Source organism: Macaca mulatta, chromosome 14, assembly GCF_049350105.2.
Source record: "Macaca mulatta isolate MMU2019108-1 chromosome 14, T2T-MMU8v2.0, whole genome shotgun sequence".
In the NCBI taxonomy this organism is placed as follows: domain Eukaryota; kingdom Metazoa; phylum Chordata; class Mammalia; order Primates; family Cercopithecidae; genus Macaca; species Macaca mulatta.
In genome coordinates this window covers 52513405-52536221 of record NC_133419.1, presented here as the reverse complement: position 1 = coordinate 52536221, position 22817 = coordinate 52513405, and the positions used below count along the sequence as shown (strand labels likewise).

Here is a 22817-nt window from a genome sequence, read left to right as displayed (position 1 = left end):
GTTGAAGGAAAGAAAAATAATAATTTTGAATACACCTTTTCTGCTCAACATAAACTTACTGCAGCATCATTGGGAAGCATCGTAGATATTCATCAGTAGAGCGTGTATTAAATTATGGTGTATCTGTGCCATAGAACAGTATGCACAGCCACTAGAAAGTGTGGCTGTTCATTATTTTAAATGGCTGTACTTTATAATACTGAAATTCCATATTAGTACTATATGAGTTCTAAGATGCCTAGGTATATATGTTTAATGCCAGGTTTTAGAAAAATTAATATAATGTGCTACTATTTGTGTGATAAAGGAGGAATTGGAATGCTTGAATGCCTAAGTGCTGAATGTCTCTGAAAGGATACTTGAGAAAGGGATAACGTTGGTTACCCTTAGGGAGGTTGGCAAATTTTTGGGTTCATGCCCATTTTATAGTTTTATTTTTCCCCCCTCTTTACCACATGCATGTTTTTACTTTTTAAAAAAATGCTGGGCCAGGCCGGTGGCTTACGCCTGTAATCCCAGCACTTTGGGAGGCCAAGGTGGGCGGATCACCTGAGAATGGGAGTTCGAGACCAGCCTGACCAACATGGAGAAACCCTGTCTCTACTAAAAATACAAAAAAATTAGCTGGGCACGGTGGTGCCTGCCTGTAATCCTAGCTACTCAGGAGGCTGAGGCAGGAGAGTCGCTTGAACCCAGGAGGCAGTGGTTGCAGTGAGCCGAGATCGCGCCACTGCACTCCAGCCTGTGCAACAAGAGCAGAACTCCATCTCAAAAAAAAAAAAAAAATCTGGAACGTTTTGGCACAAGCTCCATCATAATAGTAACAGCGTTAATCCTGCCACCATAAAGCACCTGAGCTGCTTTTCACAGCAAAGTATTCTGAGGTGGTAGCAAAGCAAGCCAGTGGCAGTTCTTAAAGGTAACACCACCATGTTGAAAGCTCGATGGGAATTCCAGTGTTCAGAGCCCCTGTGTGCCTGAGGTGTATGGTAGCCCTTCTTCCCTGGAGGCTGGAGCTCAGTTAGACCCAGGGGCCCCTTCAGCCTTGGGAGTTCAGATGCTGATCTCAGTTAGGGAAAGACATGCATGATTTCTTGCTGAGCTGCTCTTTTGTGGAGCCAAATGTTAAAACCTTTGAATGTGAGAAAAATGCACACCTGGGTATTTTTATTTATTTATGATTTATATCCCATAAAATACAAAAAGCAGAATGTGAGAAAGCTCACTACATTTATGGGTAACGTAAAACCGGATAAGTACAAGTTAAAGCAGGTTGGAAACCAGTAAAAGGAGCTGTACCTTGACTGTTAGTAGCTATTAGAAGCACCTGAGGCAAGTTAATTACTGTAGTTGAACTCTGAATTTAGCTTTGAATTTCTTGGCACATAAGGTGAAAAGGGGAATGTGGAGTACATGGTTCTCTTTATTTGTAGACAGAAAGTAGGAAGTTTTGCCTAAGGAGATGGACATTTTCCTAATAACCAATTCAAAAAGGAAATTTAAATGTAGATATTTATTTTTAAGTATATGATGACTCAGGTCTTAGTGGTTAGTGCCTGTCAAGGTATAAAAATTAGCCAGTCAGAATCTGCCAAATCTGGTGCGATATGGTGCCTCACACCTGTAATCTCAGCACTTAGAGTGGCTGAGGTGGGCAGATCACTTGAGGCCAGGAGTTCGAGACCAGCCTGGGCACCAAGGCAAAACCCTGTCACTACTAGACATACAGAAATTAGTTGGGCGTGGTGGCACATGCCTGTAATCTCAGCTACTCGGGAGGCTGAGGCGGGAGAATCCATTGAACCTGGGAGGCGGAGGTTGCAGTGAGCCTCGCACCACTGCATTCCAGCCTAGGTGACAGAGCCAGACCTTGTCTCAAAAAAAAAAAAAAAAAAAAAAAAAATAGTGCCAAACCTCACAAAATATAAAATCTCATTTGAGTGTCAGATCCACGCACCTCTGCTTCAACACCCACCACAGCAGCCCACATTTATCATCTCTCGCTTGGACTGCTATAATGGCCTCCTAGTATATATATACATCCTCTCTGCTCTCTTCTGGAGTCTTCTTCGAGCTGTGGTCAGAGGTGCCTTCTTGGAAAGCAGAGCTGGTTGTGCCCTGTCACTGTTCCAGGACTGTCTGCTCACTGTGTCCTTTGGTCTCAGGATATTAGACCCAAGCCCTCCCACCTCTCCAGCTCTCCTGCCATCCTCTGTCTCTTGCTTTCTCTTTAGTCCTTCTTTCTGGCTGTGTGCCCTTTGAACACCCTCTTCTCTCTTATGGAATGCTTCTCTTGCCTAAGCCTCGTCTTCTTCTTGGGATCTGAGCTGCATCATCATTAGAGGCGCCTCTGACCCTGGGAGCCCACTCCTCACCATTTGTGCTCATGTCCCCCCGTACCTCTCTTCCTGGTGCTTAGCTCTGTGTGGTGTGTTCCTCGCTTAATTGTAAGCTCACGAGAGCAGGTCCTGGCTCAGATTTTGCTTGTTCTATCCCCAGCTCTGAGCATTGTGCCTGATGCGGAGCAGGGGGTTGGTAGATATTTGAGGGAAGGCAGCTATTACTCTGTGGCTGTCTTTGGCCTGTTTTGTGCTGCTACAACAGAATGCCACAGCCTGGGGTAATTTATAAAGAACAGAAATTAATTTCTCACATTTCTGGAGGCTGGGAAGTCCAAGAGCAAGTCTGCAGCATCTGGTGGAGGAAGGCAGATGAAGGGCCAAAGAGAGCCAGCTTACTTCTGAAAGCCCTACTTATAGCAGCATTAACCCATATGCAAGAGCAGAGGCTCAACACCTAAACCCATCCCAAAAGGCCTCACCTCCCAACACTCTTGCACTGGGGATTAAGTTTCCAATGCATGAATTTAGTGGGGGCACATTCAGACCACTGCAGTGATCAAACGCTGCAGCAGCCAGTTTCTCCTCTCCAATGGACCTGAGACCCCCTGTGGAAAGTCATACCTTCCATTGCTGGAACTCTAAGTACCTTTGACATGATACTTATTTTCTATCTGAATGATAGTTATTTTATGTAACCAGTTATAGGCAAAACCTGTACATTGTCTAGCATGAACCTCTCATGTAGGTACTTAATAAAAATGTGTTAAATGAATGGCAACTTATGCTCATTATTTAACATCTTTGTAAGTCAATCTTTAATAGGAACCATTTCCCCTCCAGATATTCTAATTTTTAAGAAAGTTTCTGTTTGTACATGTATGACAAATGGCTAGTCAGCTGCAGTCTCCTGGTTTTTTTTAATATCTTTAAAGATGAGTGAATATGAATCCAATTAATATCCTGCTTTCTGTGCATATTTCAAAGACCTTGTGGATCTTTTATTGCAAGGACATAGTGTTATTCTGATACTGAATGCAAGAAAGTAAAACAAAATTGATACATGTAGCTTGTCATTTCAAGAGAGGACTGCCCAAATCAGCAACCTCTTTAAAAAATGACAGATGAGTATTGAACTTGTTTCTAGATGAGCATCACCTTCCCAAGCCAGCCGGCTTCATTCAGCCAAGCGGATGTCTTACCCTGAAAGTTACTGCTCGGTGCCGTGACTCCTGGGATGAGAGAATAACCCACACCTCCATTTCCTTTCCAACAGGCTGATTTAAACTGCAATATTCAAGATGATGCTGGGGCTTTTTATGGTGTAACCAGTCAGTACGAGAGTTCTGAAAATATGACAGTCACCTGTTCCACCAAAGTTTGCTCCTTTGGGAAGCAAGTAGTAGAAAAAGTAGAGGTAAGTTGGCCTCTGTATACTGGAAACTTCATTCAAGGGCAGACTGTTGCCTTCCTTTAAGCCTTCCTTGGGGCAGAGAGTTGTACTTTTTTGGATGTCTCCTTCTTACCTTCTGTATTACCTCACACTACTATGAAGAACTACTTGCAAATGGGTAATTTATGAAGAAAAGAGGTTTCATTGACTCACAGTTCCACAGGCTTAACAGGAAGCATGATTTGGGGGTCTTAGGAAACTTAGAATCATGGTGGCAGAAGGTGAAGGGAAAGCAAGGCATATCTTCTCATGGCGGCAGGAGAAAGGTGGGTGGGAACCACCACACACTTTTAACCCATCAGATCTGGTGAGAACTCCCACAGTATCACAGGAACAGCATGGGAGAAACTGCCCCTATGATCCAATCACCTGGCACCAGGCCCCTGCTCTGACATGTGGGGATTACAATTTGAGGTGAGATTCGGTTGGGGACGCAGCCAAACCATATCACTCTCCTCCTTTCTCCCACTTCTTTCTCCTGTTACTTCTAAAAAGGTAAAGTGATTTGGAAGCACCTGAAAGGAAGCAAATAGGAGGTCCCGTGCCAGTCCTCTGTGTCTGAAGTCGGCTGTGCCCTGCTGAGCCAGTGCTGTGCACCTCTGCGTGAGGCCTTGTGGGGTAGCCTGGCATGAAAGCTGGGTGGAGATAGGCCCTGCCACTCAGAATGATGCCCTCTCTACACCCAACCCCTAGGTCCAAGGACACTCCCAGGCATTGTAGATAGACGCCAAGGTGGTCCTCAGCTGATTGGCACCTGCCCTCTGAAACCATGACAGCTTGAGTTGGATATTGTTGCTTTTGCCATTTCCACTGCCTTTGCTTTTAATTGTTTTAGATAGAGTTTATTATATATTAGGATCCAATATCTTTTTACGGCTTTTATGTTTCATACCTTCCTCCCTTTAAAAAGATGTATATTTGTTTGATCAGGGTGAGTTGCTCTGTAGAATAATGTTTGTTGTTGGCATTTCTTAAAGGTTGTGTTTTTTAGTGTCTTCTACCCATCACCCAATTAATTGATCCATGTTCAGTAAGCCAGTGGCCCTGGACCTTTCAGGTACAAGAGCCCACCTTAGCTGTACAAAGGCTTTGTGCTAAGGAGGGAGAGAGGGAGAAGGGTTTATTTCTTAAGACCCTGGGCTAAGCAATGAGGATTTGGTATGCTGCAGGCCCTCATAGCAATAGCACCAACCCCCTGAGCACTGGACAGGCCTTATGAGAATGTGGTTGAAGAAAGGTTATGCTGGCAGAAGAGGATCCAGGGGAGTTGACTTAGATGGACAATTTAAGCTTAGGGGTCATGAGATTTCCCACGGTGGTGGCAGTGGGAATCCAGTAAGACGTTTTGAATGGAACTTAGAAACTAACTGGATGTTAACGAGGAGGAAGAGTCAAAAGTCACACTCACATTTTATGCTTGGAAGGATGGTACTGCCACTAGTAGAGATAAGGAAATAAGGTGTTCAAGAGGGTATAGGTAATGATTATAGATGCAAGGCTAGAACTTGGATGACAGGTAAAGACTGGAAATATGAATTGGGAATCCTGAGCATTAAGGATTAGGAATGGAGACCTAGCTGCAGAGAGGGAATAGAAAGGGCACAGGAATGAGGATTAAATTTGGGGAGCAGCCACCAGCCCTAGGATAAGTAGAGGGAGACATAAACAGAAGAGCAGAGGACAAAAATGAGTTGGGAGGAGGGGAATTGGCTCAACATAGTGTCTGGAAAGCCCAGGAGGTGAGAAGGTGGCTGTATCATGAAACATGGCTGGGACACCTGGAACCAGATGACCTCCTCTCCTCTAAGAAGGAGGAAGCAAAATTACCTGTGGGTGATTGGGAGTGTGGAAGATGTGTGTTAGGCAATGTTAGTCAATAGCTAAGTTGTCAGGGATGTTCTCTGTAGTTGGAATTCCCTGCCTGGACAGGTGCATTTGAGAAAAGATGAACCAGACAGCTTACTCAGTTTCCCAAATGTCAAATTACTGGTGTCCTCAGATGATACATCCAAAGCTCTTTGCAAATTCAGGGAGCAGGGAAAGATTAGGAATTTTTATGGAGAAGGTGGTGTGTGTGGTAGGTGGGGTTTTACACTTAAGCCTTTTATCTATTTAGAATGTATGTCTGCATTTGGTGTGAAGTAGTAGTCCACTTAATATTTTCTTCCAAATAGGCATTTGTATCAAAACCACTTATGAAATGATTCATTCTTTTCCAGTTAAACAGATCTGCCCGCTTTAAATTACCATATATTCTGAGAGCTCTTCCTGGAGTCCCACTGTTCTATTCCACCCACTATTTGTCTCTACGTATCCCAGTACTATGTTGATTTGATTACAGTGGCTTTATAGTATATTCTGATATTTGATGAGGCAAGTCAGTCTCACTGTTCTTCTTTTGCATATATTTTCTAAGCTAGTAACCAACATTTATTCTTCCAATTAATTCAATCACTTAAAACATATAAAGAAGAAAACCTTGTTTGAGCAATCTAATTGTAATTGCATCAGATTTAGATGTCCTTTTGGGAGAATTTGATACTAAATCTTTCCAATCAAGAACGTATTTGCATTCTCATTTCATTTTATATATTTCAATAAGATTTTATCATTTTCATCATACAGATTTGTCTTTCTCGTTAAATATATTTCTAAATATTATATAATATGTTGTAATTTGCTATTTCTAGATTTGAATTAATAGAATAGAGAAAAGCTCTTAGTTTTGCATCTCTGTCTTCAATATGGCCATTTTAGCAAATTCTCATACTTTACTTTAGTTTTTCCCCCGGATTCCTGGGTTACCCTTGTATAGTTAACTGATGTTAGTTGAAAAAGTTTTGGTGTTTTGCCCTTTAGGATTATATTTACTGTAGGCTTTTATTAATGGTATTTATTACTAATTTAAGTGTTTTCTTTTTATTCCTGTTTTACTTAGGATTTTTATTAGTTACAGCTGCAATACATTATCAGATGCTTTTCAGCAACTGTTGCTATATGATTTTTCTTCCAAGTTGTTGACATAACAAGTTAATACATTTCCTCAATGTATATGAAACAACCACAGCATTCCTGAAACAGTCCTACTTTGGATGTATGGTTGGATTCTATTTGCTGGTATTTTACACAGAATTTTCACATTACATTTCATAAGTAATATTCGTCTATACTTTTTCTTTTTTTCTTTTTCTTTTGAGATGGGGTCTCACTCTGTCACCCACACTGGAGTGCAGTGGCATGATCTTGGCTCACTGCAGCCTCAGCCTCACTGGTCTCGAGCAATCCTCCCATCTCAGCCTCCTGAGTAGCTGGAACTACAGGCATATGCCACCATGCCTGGCTAATTTTTTGTATTGTTTTGTAGAAATGTGGTTTCGCTGGTCTCAAACTCCTGGGCTCAAGCGATCTGCCTACCTCAGCCTACCAAAGTGCTAGGATTAAAGGCATGAGCTGCCAATACCCAGTTACATACTTTTTTCAATAACCTCTTTGCCAAATTTCAGTCTTGAATGTACACTAGTTTCATAAAAAGATTAACACTGGAAATAACTATTCTTTTAAGATTACATAAAACTTAGGCCTGAAACTGTTTGGTCTTCATATGTTTTTTAGCATCTACTTTTAATTATTTATTTTTAATTGATAAATAAAAATTTTATACATTTATGGTATATAACATGATGTTTTGAAATCTGTATACACAGTAGAATGGTTGAATCGAGCTAATTAACATATATATTACCTCACATAGCTTACCAATTTTTTGTGGTGAGAGCACTTAAATCTTCTCTTAGCAATTTTTGAGAATAAAATTTTGAGAATAAATTTTTGGTATTAACTATAGTCACCTTGTTGTACAGTAGATATCTCGAGCTTATTTCTCCTAATTGAAATTTTATATCCATTGTGGCTTCCCCTTTTTTCAATGGTAAATAGCTAAACTTGTTAGTTGTGGTCATTTCCACAATGACTGATCTATTTGTTGACAATTTCCCATTCTTTTTGATTCAGTGTTAGCAAGTTATATTTTTATTTTTCTGGGAAAGCATGTCTATCCGCTGGGTTTTCTTTGCTTCGCCGTGTGTGTGTGTGTGTGTGTGTGTGTGTGTGTGTGTGTGTGTGTGTGTCTGCTTTAGGGTTATGTGAAATCTTTTATGTATCTTGTAATTTTTACTGTAATTGTGGTTTTGCCACTTCTTTTTTCTCCTTTTTACTTATGTGAAGAGTTTATTTTGTCTGTCTAAAGGACCAGTTTTTAATTCTGTCTACATTTTACATTTCTATTTCATTGATTTGAGCTTTTATCTTTATTAATTTCCTTTTCCTGGCTTCCTTTGATTTCTTTGTGGTTTGGGTTTTTTTATTTTTTATTTTTTAAGGATGTGTATTTTATTCTGTAAATTTTTATCTTTAATGATGAAGACATATGAGGCTGCTTCATTAAGTTTCCTTCAAGTGCAGCTTCATCGTGGCTGATACGTTTTGATGTAAAATATCTCCCTTTTCATTGCTCTTTAGTTTGTAATTTTCTTAATTCCTTTTGATCCAAGGTTATCTAGGAAACCTTGTTTCTTATTTCTGAGTTCTTGAAACAGCATATATACTAGTATTTTCTTAATTTCTTCCTTTCATAAACAGCTGACATTCAGGGGCTCATGATCTGTGAGAAATAATCAGTTTTTTCTAAAGTAGAGAGATTAGCTGTATTGGTTGTTAACCTGTGAGGCTTTATCACAATAAAGAGAGATTTTCTTTGAAGAATTGTAACTAGCTGGTGCCTGCTTTTACAGATCTCCTCCAGGTAATGCATCATAATTAGGCAGTTATATTTTTTTCTGACCTTTGCTAAAAGGATCTATCAACTCTTCTTAAAGCTATCATCTTTCCAACTAATTTTTTTTTAAACTTTCAGAAAAATAATGGATTCTATGTATAGCAGTAAATTTGGAGATAGTTTTCTTTTTAATTAAGTAAATTACGTAAGTAGTATAGCATATAGAAGATGATTCATGTTGAAAAAAGGCTTTTTTATAGGCAGTAATATCTGTTTCATGTGTTTTGAAGTCAAAAGTGTAAAAATACTCAAATCTTTTTTTCCTCACAGACGGAGTATGCAAGGTTTGAGAATGGCCGATTTGTATACCGAATAAACCGCTCCCCAATGTGTGAATATATGATCAACTTCATCCACAAGCTCAAACACTTACCAGAGAAATATATGATGAACAGTGTTTTGGAAAACTTCACAATTTTATTGGTAATGGTTTTATCTCTTTCCTGTGTGGGCAGATGCTGCCACGAGGCTTGACAGAAGTGAGGAAGGTGGTCCTGGGAGGTGCTGGGCCTGTGCCGAGGGAACTGACCAGGCTGTTGGATTGGGCTCCTGGTGGTCAGTCAGCAGTTGAATTTGCAGCATCCATAGGGAAAACTTGGGCTTGAGTCTGTAGAAGAGAAGGGGTTTTATGTGGCTGGGGTTTCTAAGGTTCACAGAACTGGAATTCAGTTGGGTAATAAAAAGTGATGTGTTTTTATCTGTGGCTGCAGAGTAGAAAGGCCTAGAGAACTTTTAAAAATCCAGATACTCAGGCTGTATCCTAGATCAATTAAATCAGGATCTCTGAGAATGGGACCCAGGCATGTGTATTTTTTTAAGTTCCACAGGTAATTTCAACGTTAGCCAAGTTTTAGTCTCAACAGCAACATGGTATGCAAATCAGACAAAAGCTGAGTTGGTAGGTTTGTACTTCAGACATACCTTGACACATTTCCATGATGGACTTCCAAGGCCTTCTAAGAAGTTACATGCATTAAAGCAAGAAAATAGAAGCTCTCAGTACCAGAAGAAATAGAGATTAGAATAGAATGCATGGAATGCAATGACCAGGAGGAGGAAAATGTTCTTCATAGGCTAAAAAATCTGGCTAGGCTGAGTGCAGTGACTTAGGCCTCTAATCTCAACACTTTGGGAGGCCAAGGTGGGAGGGTCCCCCGAGCCCAGGAGTTCGAGACCAGCCTGGGTGACATAGTGACACCCCATCTCAAAACAGACAAAACAAACTTAATGGGCAGCTAAAGGAAAGGGAAAATAGTGCTCAAGGTCCATGATGGGAAAACTCACAGTGCCCCTGGATGGTTCTGTGTTTTCCCCTAATACTGAACTTTAAAACAAATTTCTTCTGGGAGCTTTATTTGGGGACTTCGGAAGCTATTAGGAACAGTGTCATGCTCAAAATAGAAAATATTCAGTAATAGGTTTCATAAGACTCATTAAAAAAAATAACATTACTTGATTAAAGGGAAAATGCCAAAACAAAACTTGATGGAAACAATCTTAGCAAAAGAGGGGCAACAAGGCTATACTGTGACCAAATACTCCTCTGAAAGCCTACTTTATTCCTTTTTGTTACTAGGATTAAGAAGAATACATAGAGCAGGAATTCTTTACTTGGTGTTTTTGGTTCCATTGGGACAGTGGCTTTCAATCAGCAGTGTTCTTTTTTTTTTTAAAGGCTCTTTCCCAATTTCCCAAAACCCTAGTTTATACCTTTTGCCTATATCTGTGGTGTAAATATGCTCTCCATGGGCAATTTGAAGTTCCTGATAGCTATTCAGCTCATCAAATTTCTTAATATTTAACAATAACTTCTATGAGCCAGTAGGAGCCAGCTTCTGTACACCATTGTAAAAAAAAAAAAAAAAAAAGTAACATTTAAAAATAAAAAACCCTGTGCATATTAGATTCATCCAGGAAGCTTTAAAACATCTAAGGCCTAGGCCCCACCCCAGATGAATAAAATGAATCCCTGGAGATGGGGCCCAGCATCCTGGTTTTTGTTTGTTTATTTTTAAAGCTCTGCATGTAGTTGTAGTGTGCAACCAGGTAGAGACCCATTGCTGTAAGAGATTGGGAAATGAGCCGCAAGGACTCTCAGAGTTCACAGACACATGATTGGCATACAACTACCAAACAGATAATTTTGTATATAATTTTTGTTTGTATCAAGAAGAGAATCTTAATGGATTCTCAGATGTGCTCATGTCCCTCTAAAACATAGAAGCCAGCACTCAGGGGAAGTTTGGAATACATGCTCTTCAATAACATTGATCAGTATTCCTTTCTTTAATGGCCCTTTGGTGAAAATAGAGCAGTTCAAGGTTTGCAGGACTGGCAGGTAGTAGGTGCTTGCCATATAGGTGCTCCCTGTTGCTATCTAAGAATAGATGCATCACTTTAGCAGTCAGATGAGTAGAAGGTGAGTGTGACATATGTTGAGGATCTCAGGTAGCCTCAGGAATTAACAAAAACCCTGAATGAATGGCTTCCCTGCCTCTCCTGGGGGGAGTCTTAACTGTTTATTAAAAATCACTTCTAATTCTGTTTATGCATGCTAAGGATGCATGTCCTCAGTCCCTAAAACTCTACCTCAGAGAGCACAGCTAAGATAAATGTGGCCTGGAAAAGTGTTAAAGCCCCTGTTACCCATAGAACCTGACTACAGTTGTGCACTGCATAGCAGCGTGAAGAACAGACCGCACGTATGATAGTGCTCCCATAAGATTATAATGGAGCTGAAAAATTCCTGTCACCTAGTGATGATGCAGCTATTATATAATATAGCATAATTATTTAAAAAAATAAATTTAGCTTAGCCCTAAGTGTACAGTACAAACGTTTACAGTAGTGTACAGTAATGCCCTAGGCCTTCCCATTCACTCATCACTTACTGACTCGCCTAGAGCAAATTTCAGGCCTGTAAGCTCCATTCGTGGTAAGTGCCCTATATAGGTGAACCACTTTTTACCTTTTACACCATATTTTTACTGTACTTTATGTGTAGGTATGTTTAGATACAAAAATACTTACCATTGTGTTGTAATAGCCTACAGTAATCAGTACAGTAACATGCTATACAGATTTGTAACCTAGGAGCAATAGGCTACACCATATAGCCTAGGTGTCGTAGTAGGCTGTACTATCTAGGTCGGAGTAGGTACACTCTATGCTGTTGGTTCGCATGACAAAACCACCTGATTACACATTAGAAAGTGTCCTCATTGTTAAACAACTCGTCACTATATATCATTAACGCTCTCTTGAAACAAATGACTTCAACCAATACAGCCATCCAGATAACTTAGCAGGTTAATTTCAAAATGTGTCATTAAGCAACTAAATAAATTCCTTTAATATGGAGAATTAATACCTATCAATAAGTATATGTTAGAATTAATAGTTTAGTTTTAGAAAAACTGAAATTAAGCCAGCACTCTTGGATTATGAAAATAAAATCATCTAATTGATGAACAGGAGAAATTGTACCTTATATAAAATGACATAGTATTTGCAGATAACTTATACAAATCGTCTCTTATACTTTAAATCATCTCTAGATTACTTATAATACCAAATACAATGTAAATGCTATATAAATAGTTGTTTTATCTAAAATTTTTATTCTTTTTATTGTTATATTATTTTTATTATGTCTTTTTTCCTCCCCAAGTGTTTTCAGTCTGATACTGATTGGATCTGCAAGTGTGGAATCGCAGATAGGGAGGGCCAACTGTATTCTTTTATAGAAAGCTTGCAAGAAGTTTGCATAGATTGTAGAAGTGCCAGGTGCTGTGCTAGACCCTTTGTAAATGTTATGCAAATCTCACTTTCAGACTATGAGGTCATTTTTATTCTCATTTTATGGATAAAGAATGTCAGGCCACCCCAAGGTCACAGAGCCAGTGATAGAAATAAATTAAGACTTGAATGGATAGAAAAGACTTTGCAAGGTATCTTATGGTCATGAAATGAAAAGACTTGAGTTTAAGACTTTATGGCCTTGGTCACTTAATCTTCAGACATCAGTTTCACCTTCATTTATAAACAGAACACTCAAGTCTGCACTTTCTACCTCAAAGGTTATCATTGAAATATTTTAATTCAGCTAAGCTATGACAGATGGTACCGCCTTCTGGGATACAATGCAAATAAAACCCAGTACTTGTCATATAGTAATTCATGGTGCTTCAGGACGAAAGAGGCAGGTAAATAAACCATTGCAAGGAAATGATGGCTGTAGTGTACTCATGAAACAGGTACCTCTCAAGTGCAGAGTGATGAGGTAGGGCTTCTCAGGGATGTTGCCTCGATAGATAAGCAGACATCTTTCTGATTACTAAGAATAGGGGTATCCCATGGGTGCATACTTAGGTGCCAGGGCTGGGGTGCTGTGGTGAATTAGGCAGGTTGGCTGCCATCCTGGGGTCTGATGCAGGAGGCAGGCATGCATCAAGTCATCACAAAATAAATGAAAACTGTAGCTCTTGCTACCTGGCAGAGGGACACGGGGCATTTATAGAACAGGAGAATTTGACCTAGTTCAGGAGGAAGCTGAGTAAGGCTTCCTGAGGAAGAAACAATTGAGAGCTATCTGCATGGTGAATACACAACCATGACCAAACAAACCTCTCAGCTCCTTCCCTGTCAAAGAGCACCTACTCCTAGAGGTATTATAATATCATATGAGACAATCTGTGTAAAGCATTTGATACTGAGTAGATGGATAGTAAGCAGTCAATATTTGTTGGCTATTCTGATGTGAATTTTCATTCATTCATCAATTATTTACTCATTTATTTTTGAGGTAGAGTCTTGCTCTGTTGTCCAGGCTAAAGTGCAGTGGTGCAATCTCGGCTCACTGCAACCTCTGCCTCCCAGACTCAAGTGATTCTCCTGCCTCACCCTCCTGAGTAGCTGGGATTACAGGCTCCCACCACTGTGCCCAGCCAATTTTTATATTTTCAGTAGAGACGGGTTTTCACTGTGTTGGCCAGGTGGGTCTCGAACTCCTGACCTTGTGATCCACCCACCTCGAGCTCCCGAAGGGCTGGGATTACAGGCATGAGCCACCACGCCCAGCCCAGCAGATATTTATTAAATGACTGTTGTGTGCCATGTCTTCAAACTAGTTGCTGGGAAACAGGGCCCCTGTTCCTTAGGAACTTATATTCCGCTGGATGAGATGGACATTAGAAAAAAAATTGTTCACACCTATATGTGTTTACCAACTGTATAGCATGCTGTGATGGGAAAATGAGATGTACTGCAAGACTTTATTCTTTAGGTAGGGACTGGAGGAAGCAAGGATGCCTTTAAGGGCAAGGGAAACTAAACAGGTGAAGCAGCCTGATACTTAGAGGGAAATTAGGCCTATGACAAACTGGATGAGGCTCTCAAGTTCAGAATGTTTTCATTCAAACAATGCTTTGGTGTAATCAAGTACAAAAGTAACAGTCACTGAAGCGTTTGGTGGTGTTTGTACTTGATTAGATTTGCTCTTAGAAAGTTCCTTCTGAGAATAGCATGGGGAATTGAGACCAGAGTGAGGACAGGAAGGAGTCAGGGTCTGTCTGGTGTGGAGGAAGCTGCAATGATTTGGGCTGGAGAACTCAAAATCTGAAGGAGAATTAGAGGGATTCAGGAGACTCGAGGGGAAACGTGAGTATTTCACAGTACATTTTGAGAGACAAAGCCCGTGTCCATGGAAAGAATGTCATTCCACAGGATTCTCCCTATCCCACTGTTCCTTGATTCAGCAGATACTTTGCTGGGTCCAGGCACTGCTAGTTAATATGGTGGTGAGGGAGGCACTTCTGCAGTTTCTGTCTGTTATTGACTATTGTGAAACAAGATTTAGCGCAAGTTTAAGACTAGGATGGGAAAAAGTAGATTTTAAATGTTCTCATCACAAAGAAGTATATGAAGTGCTTGGTATGTCAGTTAGCCTAATGTAATCGTTCCGCAATGTATATACATCTATCATCACATTGTAGCCTATAAATGTATGTACTGCAAGACTTTATTCTTTTAAGTAGGGACTGGAATTATTACTCGTCAATTTAAAAAATTCAAATAAAATACAATTTGTGTTAGAGGACACAGAGCGAGGCTGAACAAATCTCTGTTGGACTTAAGACTCGTTCTTCTCCAATTAAGTCATAGTCATCCATAGTCCAAATATGTTTTCATCCGTGTAGTACTACACTTACATACCTTTTTTTTATTTTAACAGGTGGTAACAAACAGGGATACACAAGAAACTCTCCTCTGCATGGCCTGTGTGTTTGAAGTTTCAAATAGTGAACACGGAGCACAACATCATATTTACAGGCTTGTAAAGGACTGAACATGGTTATTTATATATATAGATATCTGTATATACACACACACATATGTACACACACACACTCTCTCTCCATTATCAAACGACTGACTGTAAACCTCACCACACAGGGTGGTGCCCTGGCCCCGAGGTCACCCCAACTTTTCTAAATCTTGTTTGAGTGAAGTCATTTTTTCATGTGTTCATACTATCATTGTAGCTGTGAAGTTCTGGTACAGTTGTAAAAAGAGAAATTGAGTTGTTTCTATATGTTCTTCAGATGTGCAGCCCACAATTCCTCGGGAAAGGTGAACCTGAACAACCCAAGTCTCTCTCTGCAGAGCCCTGTTTCTAATTGTGGTAGAAAATATTGAGACAGAGCATTTGCCATGGGACATTTACAGCCTTTATACAAATGTATTTAGTTCTCTTTTTTCCAACATAAAATTCTTGTTTTAAGATACAAGTAAAATTAATCTTTAAATATAAATGTAAATTAGTACACAAAACTAAGAATCTTTAGACTTATCTTTGTAACTAATTAGGGTGGAAGTTATGAAAGAATGTAATTCACTAAATTATTTTTTAAATGAAACCTTTTTTTTCTTTCTGAAACCAAATGTTAAACTATAGCCTTAAGAAATGCTTGGTAGAAGTGTCCTAATGAGACAAATTTGTACTTTTTTCCTCAAGGTTAACACTAATCTCCTAATCCATTAAACTCTTGAACAGGTATTACAAAGGAAGAAAACTTCACCCCTTATCCTTAACATATATAGTATATTTAAAAAATATACAATTGTATTGTACTAATGTGATGATTGATTATTTAATGAAAAAGAAAAGATGGCTCTTTTTGCAATAAGTAGATACTGAAAAATCTAAACTTACAATGTTTATAGTCTTGTTTGTGCAGTTATATTTTATATGGACAACCAAATTTTTTATTAAGATGAGTAAATATTTGAACCACTGAATTTTAATAACAAAATTTTTAAATTGGCGTCAATACTGAATACTGCACTGTGCGATGCAAAGTATACAGAATCCTGTGGCTGGGAGAAAATTTCATCAAACAGACAAGTAAAAGGCTCATCAGTTTTAGCATCTCTGCTCCCCAGAAAATTGTAAGCATCCTCAGCAGCCTGTGGACACATTATTTCTAATGACCCAATATGCATATTAACCTATAACTAGAGCTATATGTGTATGTATGTGTATACATAAACACAAATGCACATATAGAATTACTCAACACATTTAGTGAACACTTGTTTAGTGTCACTCAGTTTGCTAGGTGCTGATACGTATGTATATCTTAATGTGTCTGTAGACTTAGATACATCCTCTCGAAGCACATCCATTTCCTTAGCCTCTCTCAGTAAGTTACAGTTCTTGTTTGGCCTAGGTTTAAGAGGCCCAGCTACCTATCTCTGACCTTTTCAAATAGGCTCATTTGGGAGATTCTCTTGCCAGGAGAAATTCAACTTTCCGGTCTAAGAATTCCAGAGCATTGCCCAGGCAGAGTTGGTTTGATGTGGCCAGATGTTTTGAGTTATTTCCCATAAGTGTTTCACTGGGAGAGAACAAGGAGTACTCCTCCAACTTCCCAAAGAAATATGTTTTTATAAGTGGTAGGAACATGTGCACACAATAGAACATGAAACAAGTTTTTTAACTTGTAAAACTTGTCAAGATTTTTTCACCAAGCTAGAAAATAAACTTAGTTCTACCACATCCAGTTAACTTACATGCCCCCTTCCCTGTGTCAACACCTGCTTTGACCCTGCTTGTATTAATACATCGGTCAGCATCTCGTGGTTCCAAACATGAGGGTGTGGCTGGCTTGTGGGAAACAGCAAAACACTGACCTCTCCCAAATGCATCCCTGGTCATTGGGAAGACAAGAGGAGAAAGTGCAAAACTGTCCCCATTTGGAATGCCCATTCCTTCTAGAAACCAGTTGGACAGTGCTACTCTGCCCTTCATAAAGAGACTACTGTTGGTTCCCTGATTCCAGGCTGGCCTGTGAAGGATTGTGCCAGGTGTCCCCTTTCACGGTCGCCACATTTACAATGACTTCTGTTGAACACTCCTCTTAGGGATGTTTCTTTTGCTCTTATTTCCTGCATCTTTCCTTAAGGGAAGCCCCATCCTCTCCCAGGACCAGGAGTATATGACCAGGTGAGCACAAATGGCTAAAAGCCAAGCTATCCTAGAACCTCAGTGGGAGAGATATCTGTTTCATATTCTACCCAGGAATGGGACTTTTCATTGCAGCCAGGAGGGCTCTTGGGATTTACTTTCCAAAGCACAAAAATACTGGGACCCAGGAAGACCAGCTAGAGGACAACTCTGTTGGCGCAGAGACGGACACAGCCCAGTCTGCTGACCTAACAGGGTCAGCGGGGCCCCTGGTGCTTCACCACCTGCATCCTCTTGCTCAGAATGCCTTTGCATTTGAGTTTTCTGGGTTTCTGTGGTTGACCTTGAGGTTTACTCCTTGCTCTTACAACATTTCTAAAGATTTTTAAAAGTTTACTTCTTGTCGTCGTCTTCTAAAGCCTTCTCCAGGACAGATATTTTCCCTATCTTAACCACTGGTCCAGTCACCCCAGTGGGCTTCTCTTTGTCTCTCTCAGATTAGACCTTTGGGTGAGATTGGCATCACAACATCTAATCTGAGTCTGTCTTTTGTCCTTCATTCTGTATGGCAGTCTCCCTTTGTTTATAAAAGCTTTCTAAAGCATACTAAAGAAGCCTTCGCAGATCCCTGTCTCACTTCTCTTCCAGATGCTCTATCCCCTCAAGACCCTCTGGTGCCAGGCTTGCTTCACGGCCATCTTGTGCTTTCTTTCACTGCAGAGTTTGGAGGCCAGTTTTCCACAGCCTAAACAGGGAGGAGCTGCAGAATGGGGGTCTGGTCTGTGGGTGTTCATTTCCATCATAGAGAGAGGCTGAGAATAAAACAAGGACTTCTTTACACATGTCCTAGAACCTCAGAATGTGCAAGCTACCTGAGACCAGGGTTTCTCAACCTTGACACCATTGACATTTTGGACTGGGTAATTCTTTGTTCTGCAGAGCTGTCCTTTCCACTGTAGGAGATTTACTAATATCCCTGGCCTCTACCCAGTAGTACCATTAACACCTCTTCCCCACTCAGCGTGTCTTCAGACATTGCCAAATATCCCATCAGGTACAAAATGATCCCCAGTCAAGACCTGTTGCCTAAGATGTTACAGGTCACAATGACCACATTTGAAATTGTTTTCCCTTCCATTTTACCCCGTGAAAGCATCTCTCCCAGAGCCTTGCAAGAGGCAGGTAGGACTATTAAGTGACATTGTGTCCATATTTCTTCCTGTTTCAAAACTTTTGTTTCCCAACAATTTCTCTCGCTACAAGTATTCTTTCACTCAGCAGTGGGGAAGTTGGTGACAGCTGGTCACCATCATCCCTTTAATCACCTCACACCTGTTTAAAGAGTGTTTCTGATTTGACCCTCATCCTTAGTTTACTGGGGTTAAAAAAAAAAAAAGGTCTCAGCAATTTTCATTATTTCTCATGGATCTCATTATCAAACCTTTACTTCAGCATATTTCCTCTGGGCTTCTTCCAGTTTCTGCCTTACAATCAATGCTGTTTTGTAAATTTATTGAAACCTCTGGAACATTTCACCTTTAGAGATGGAGGAAGAGGACTTAGAGAAATTTTCTCTCTCGAGCTGAAAGCACAGTCTACTCTCCTTCATTTTGTCAATGAGAAAGTTGAGGCCCAGAGGGGAGGTGACATGTTTAGAGTCACCCAGCTGGTTAGTGACAGAAAAAGGGTGAGACTTGTCTAGGGTTCCTGCCAGTTTGATCCTTGGCCTCTCCTGGGAGAGGCTGCTTTTCTTCGCTGCTCTAAGCTTAAACAAGCCCTCAGAGTGTGTGGACAGGTCAGCTTAGAAGAGACTGGGAGATTGAGGATCTCCCTGTGCTGGAGCACAGCCTCACAGGATGCTGCTTCCCACACTGAAGTGTCCTGTCTGACTGTTGCTGTCTGAGGCATCCACAAGCAGGTAGGAGAGCTGGTGAGCCATTTTACTTCCTGAGAACAATTCCCCAGCCTCAGGCTCTGAGTCAAATTTCTATTTGGTAAGCATCCTAGCAGCAAAGTCCTGCACTCAGACCAGCCAAAAAACAGCCCCCGTTCCAAGTACTTGGTGTCAAAAGTCCCCGAATGACTTTTAAACCCAAGTCTTCTTAAGGTTTCAGTACTGTGGTGGCTTTAGCAGTTGTTTTTGTGCAACTATAAATTATTTAAATCATATGAGATGACAGTCAATTTTACAAACCAGGTACATATTAATTTGTATAATTTTGTATATGCTCTGGTACACTATACCTGAACTAACGAAGGGTAGAACTAATTCTGTTTGTCGGTGTTCACACCTGTGACATTAGGAGGATATGTCTGCATTGCTTATTTCTTTATGTTGGTGTTTCTGTGGCAAAGCCCTGCACATGGCATTTCTGAAAAGCCTTAAATCTTTAAGATGTTGCATGTAGGGTATGCAGTGCAAAAGGCTGCCTCGGAACTGTGAGCCCTTTTGTAAGCTGGAAGCATTTCTCTTACTACTGTTACTTTTGTAGGAAGTTTTCAATTCAGAGCTGCCAAAGCGTTCCCGTAAGCAGTGCCTTAGTAATACCTTAGTCATGCCGCCAGCCTTTTCTTACACCGATTCCTAATGTTCATTTACTAATTGGCCCAATATTGGAAACAAAACAAGCAAAAATTGTCTTCATTTTTGTTTGTAAGCCCATTTTTTCTCCAGTTCTATAGGAAACTGACTAGTTGGTCTAAAATCTGAAACTGGACACAAGTCAGTTCTTTCACCACACTCTCAAATGTATATACCAAAACAAAAGGTTGCAACTTCATAGTTTACTATGAAAAGCAAATTGTACTTTTTAATGTTGCCTTTTAAATTTATGACCAAATACTTAGCTATTTGTGAATCTTCTGCACTCTAGCATGAAAGTGCCTTTGGTTTGAGATTCCAGCTTAGAAAAGTGCTGCCATAATAACGATAATTTGTAGAGAGACCAAAAATATTTTGAGATCACCATAATGCCTTTGGTTTACGGGGATGAGTAACCAACCACAGGCCTCTGTTCACAAGAGCACGACGTGGTCCCCGCCTGCTGCTAGTCTGTCTGCCAGTGGGGGCCTTCCAACATCCATAGCACACTGCAGCGGAAGGACCCCAGAAACTGTTGTGTTTGTGTATGCTGATGACCCAGTGTGTCATTTCACCTCGTCACCCAGCCCTGCGTCCGGATGAGGGGACTTCCGCACAAACGACAGAATCTTGGCCGGTGGACAGATATTACAGCTTTCTCCTCCTCCTTGTGTTCGTGTTCAGTCTCTGTGGAGACTTTCTTTTCCATTCAAATGACAGTGCGCACTTATCTGGTTTACACAATGATACCATTTTGAAAGTTGGAAGCCTCAAACTGAGACGACAGTGCAGAACAAAACAAAAGTGAGTTAGGGTCGTTACAATTGAAGTGTTCTTCTTAGGGCAAACATGTTGACTCCGAGTAGTGTGTATGAATGTGCTACGAGGAACTTCCAAAGAGCACCATTCACAATTTGGCATTTTCAAAGCATGTTCCAGCCCTCAAAGGGGCAACTCTTTAAAGTCCTTGTTGGCTTTTATCAAACCTTGTAGAAATTGGGAAAGCTGATAGAGGTAAGAAAGATGAGTGAAAAGGACAAGGCCAAACACCAGCCAAAAAGAAGCCAGGAAAAAAAGATTTTTCTTTGCTAATATAGATGTAAAAATAACATCAGACATCTTTGAAAATTAGCCTCGAAACTCTTCATACATATGTTCTGTGTGTCTCTACCTGGTGTCTTTAAGAATATCCTCTCTGGGCTCTGAAATTTTAGGAGTGATTCTTATCCACTCCAAGTTGTGAGTATTTATAGAAATTTGTGCAAACAAACAAAAACTATCAAACGAAAAGAAAATGTACTCAATCTAAGTTATAGTTAGCTGCTGGAATTCTCAACTCCTCCCTGCCAGCACTATACCACAGTGTGGAAGAGATTAGTCAAATGCTTGTTTTCCTGCTTCTCTTTTCAACTGTTACTGTGCTTTGTTTGACAGTAGTTTTCTCTCTTAAAGTCATTGCTTATATTGTTAAGAATGAAGGTTTGTGTTTAAAATTTATTGCATTGCAAAGGGTAGTTTCACTGAAGTCATGCACCGTTAAATAAGATGAAATATTTGTATTTATTGTCCTACTTCCTAAGCCGTAACTTCTTTTACTCTGTGAATTTGCATTGAGTCACTCATGCTACACTACATCGCTTTAGTATTTGAGATGGCATTTATGTTTCCTCTCGTTTATCATGAAATGGGGTCAGATTCCATCAGATTCCACCTCTGTCAGGTGGACTCTTGTCTGCCTTCCATGATGAGATTTTTTCTCCTTCCCCTTTCTCTAAGAGAGGCTGACAGATCTAGGTGTCAATCAGTTGGAAACCAGTCTCTGATTTTTTTTTCATTAGTCATTTTCTGCCATTAGTTTTACTGTGTAAATTAGATATCAACTGCACTTCTTAAAAAAAAATACATCTCCCTATTACCTCCTTGAAAGATTTACTTCTGTAGGCCTTTTTCAATAGGCTCATGACTGCAGACAAGAAAAAAAAAAAAGTAAAAAACAGTACGTGCCTGAAAATGACAAAAAAAAAAAATTTGTAACATTTAAAAAAGAAACCTGAATAGCCTTTAATTCTTTAATAATACACTTAAATTTTATGTAAATCGGTTTTTGCCACGTGTGTTTGTTCACATTCTAAGTGACTTAATGGGATTCTCACGGTCTGTGTCTTCGTGTCACGTGTATAAAATGGGCTTGTGACGTAAGCGTTTCATCTGGTCAGTGGTTCCTTTGATATTGTACTGCTGCTGGGAGTGGGCTGTGGAACCTGCCTTCGGGTAACCGGGTTCCTCATGGGTAGATTGGAGAGATGGGGGTGGGCGTGGGCAAATTCTCACACATGTTTTCTTAACCTATTTGCAGAAACTTTCAAAAGGCATTTGATTAAACCTCTTGGCAGTACAGTATTCTCGTATTTGTTAACGTCTGTGTTTAGGTACTGGTACCTTTTTGTTTTAAAATGTTCTAAGTGTTGGCTTTAAAGTGAATTTATCTTTAGTATGATAGTTATATGAAAATTATAGGATTTGTGTGCAGAGAATTTTTTTATAAAGTGCTTTGTAAAAAAAAAAATGTATTCTAGCTTTTGCGGTACATATGTGTGATAACTTTAATACCCATGACAGTTAAGTGCAATTATTTCATCACTCTAAAAATGCTATTTTTGTGTCAGTTCCTGCAGGTGTTTTCATGTCTTTGCAAAGTGACACATTTTGATGCCTTCTTGATAAAGTGGTAGACATTTTGTAGCTTTCTAGAAACTTTGTATTCATACGGTATCAATGAAAAATAAAGAAAATGAAAGTGTGGGTCACCTTTTTTATCTGCCAAAGTGTATGTTGTTAGGAATGAAATGTGCTTTATGTATTTTGAGTGATGATATGAAGGACAGAGTAAAGGAGGTTGCAGCTTTCATCCTTTTGAAGGTGTCCACCAAGCTTGATAATTGGAACTTTAGGTGTTATATCTAACAGGGTTTCTTAAAAAATACCCACAAGTCAATCAATCCCCCTGCCTGTCTCACTCTTTAGTGCTTCATTAAAATTGACATAAGTTTTGCAGAATGGCTTGTCTGTGGATCCCAGACTTACCCTGAGAAGCCAAGTCCCATGGGCCTCAGCACACCAGCCCAACCAGAGTGTTTTTTGTC

The 22817-nt window shown here is 40.0% G+C and overlaps 1 protein-coding gene across 1 annotated transcript in view; it reads left to right on the top strand.

Annotated features, from left to right (window-relative positions):
* The window catches only part of TEAD1 (TEA domain transcription factor 1), a 271809-nt gene extending 249328 nt beyond the window's left edge, over positions 1-22481 (top strand). Inside the window, 3 exon segments of the mRNA NM_001435829.1 lie at positions 3616-3756; positions 8897-9049; positions 14859-22481. Of these exon segments, the coding sequence (NP_001422758.1) occupies positions 3616-3756; positions 8897-9049; positions 14859-14972 (408 nt within the window). The 3' untranslated portion in view covers positions 14973-22481.
* The last annotated feature ends 336 nt before the right edge of the window (positions 22482-22817 follow it).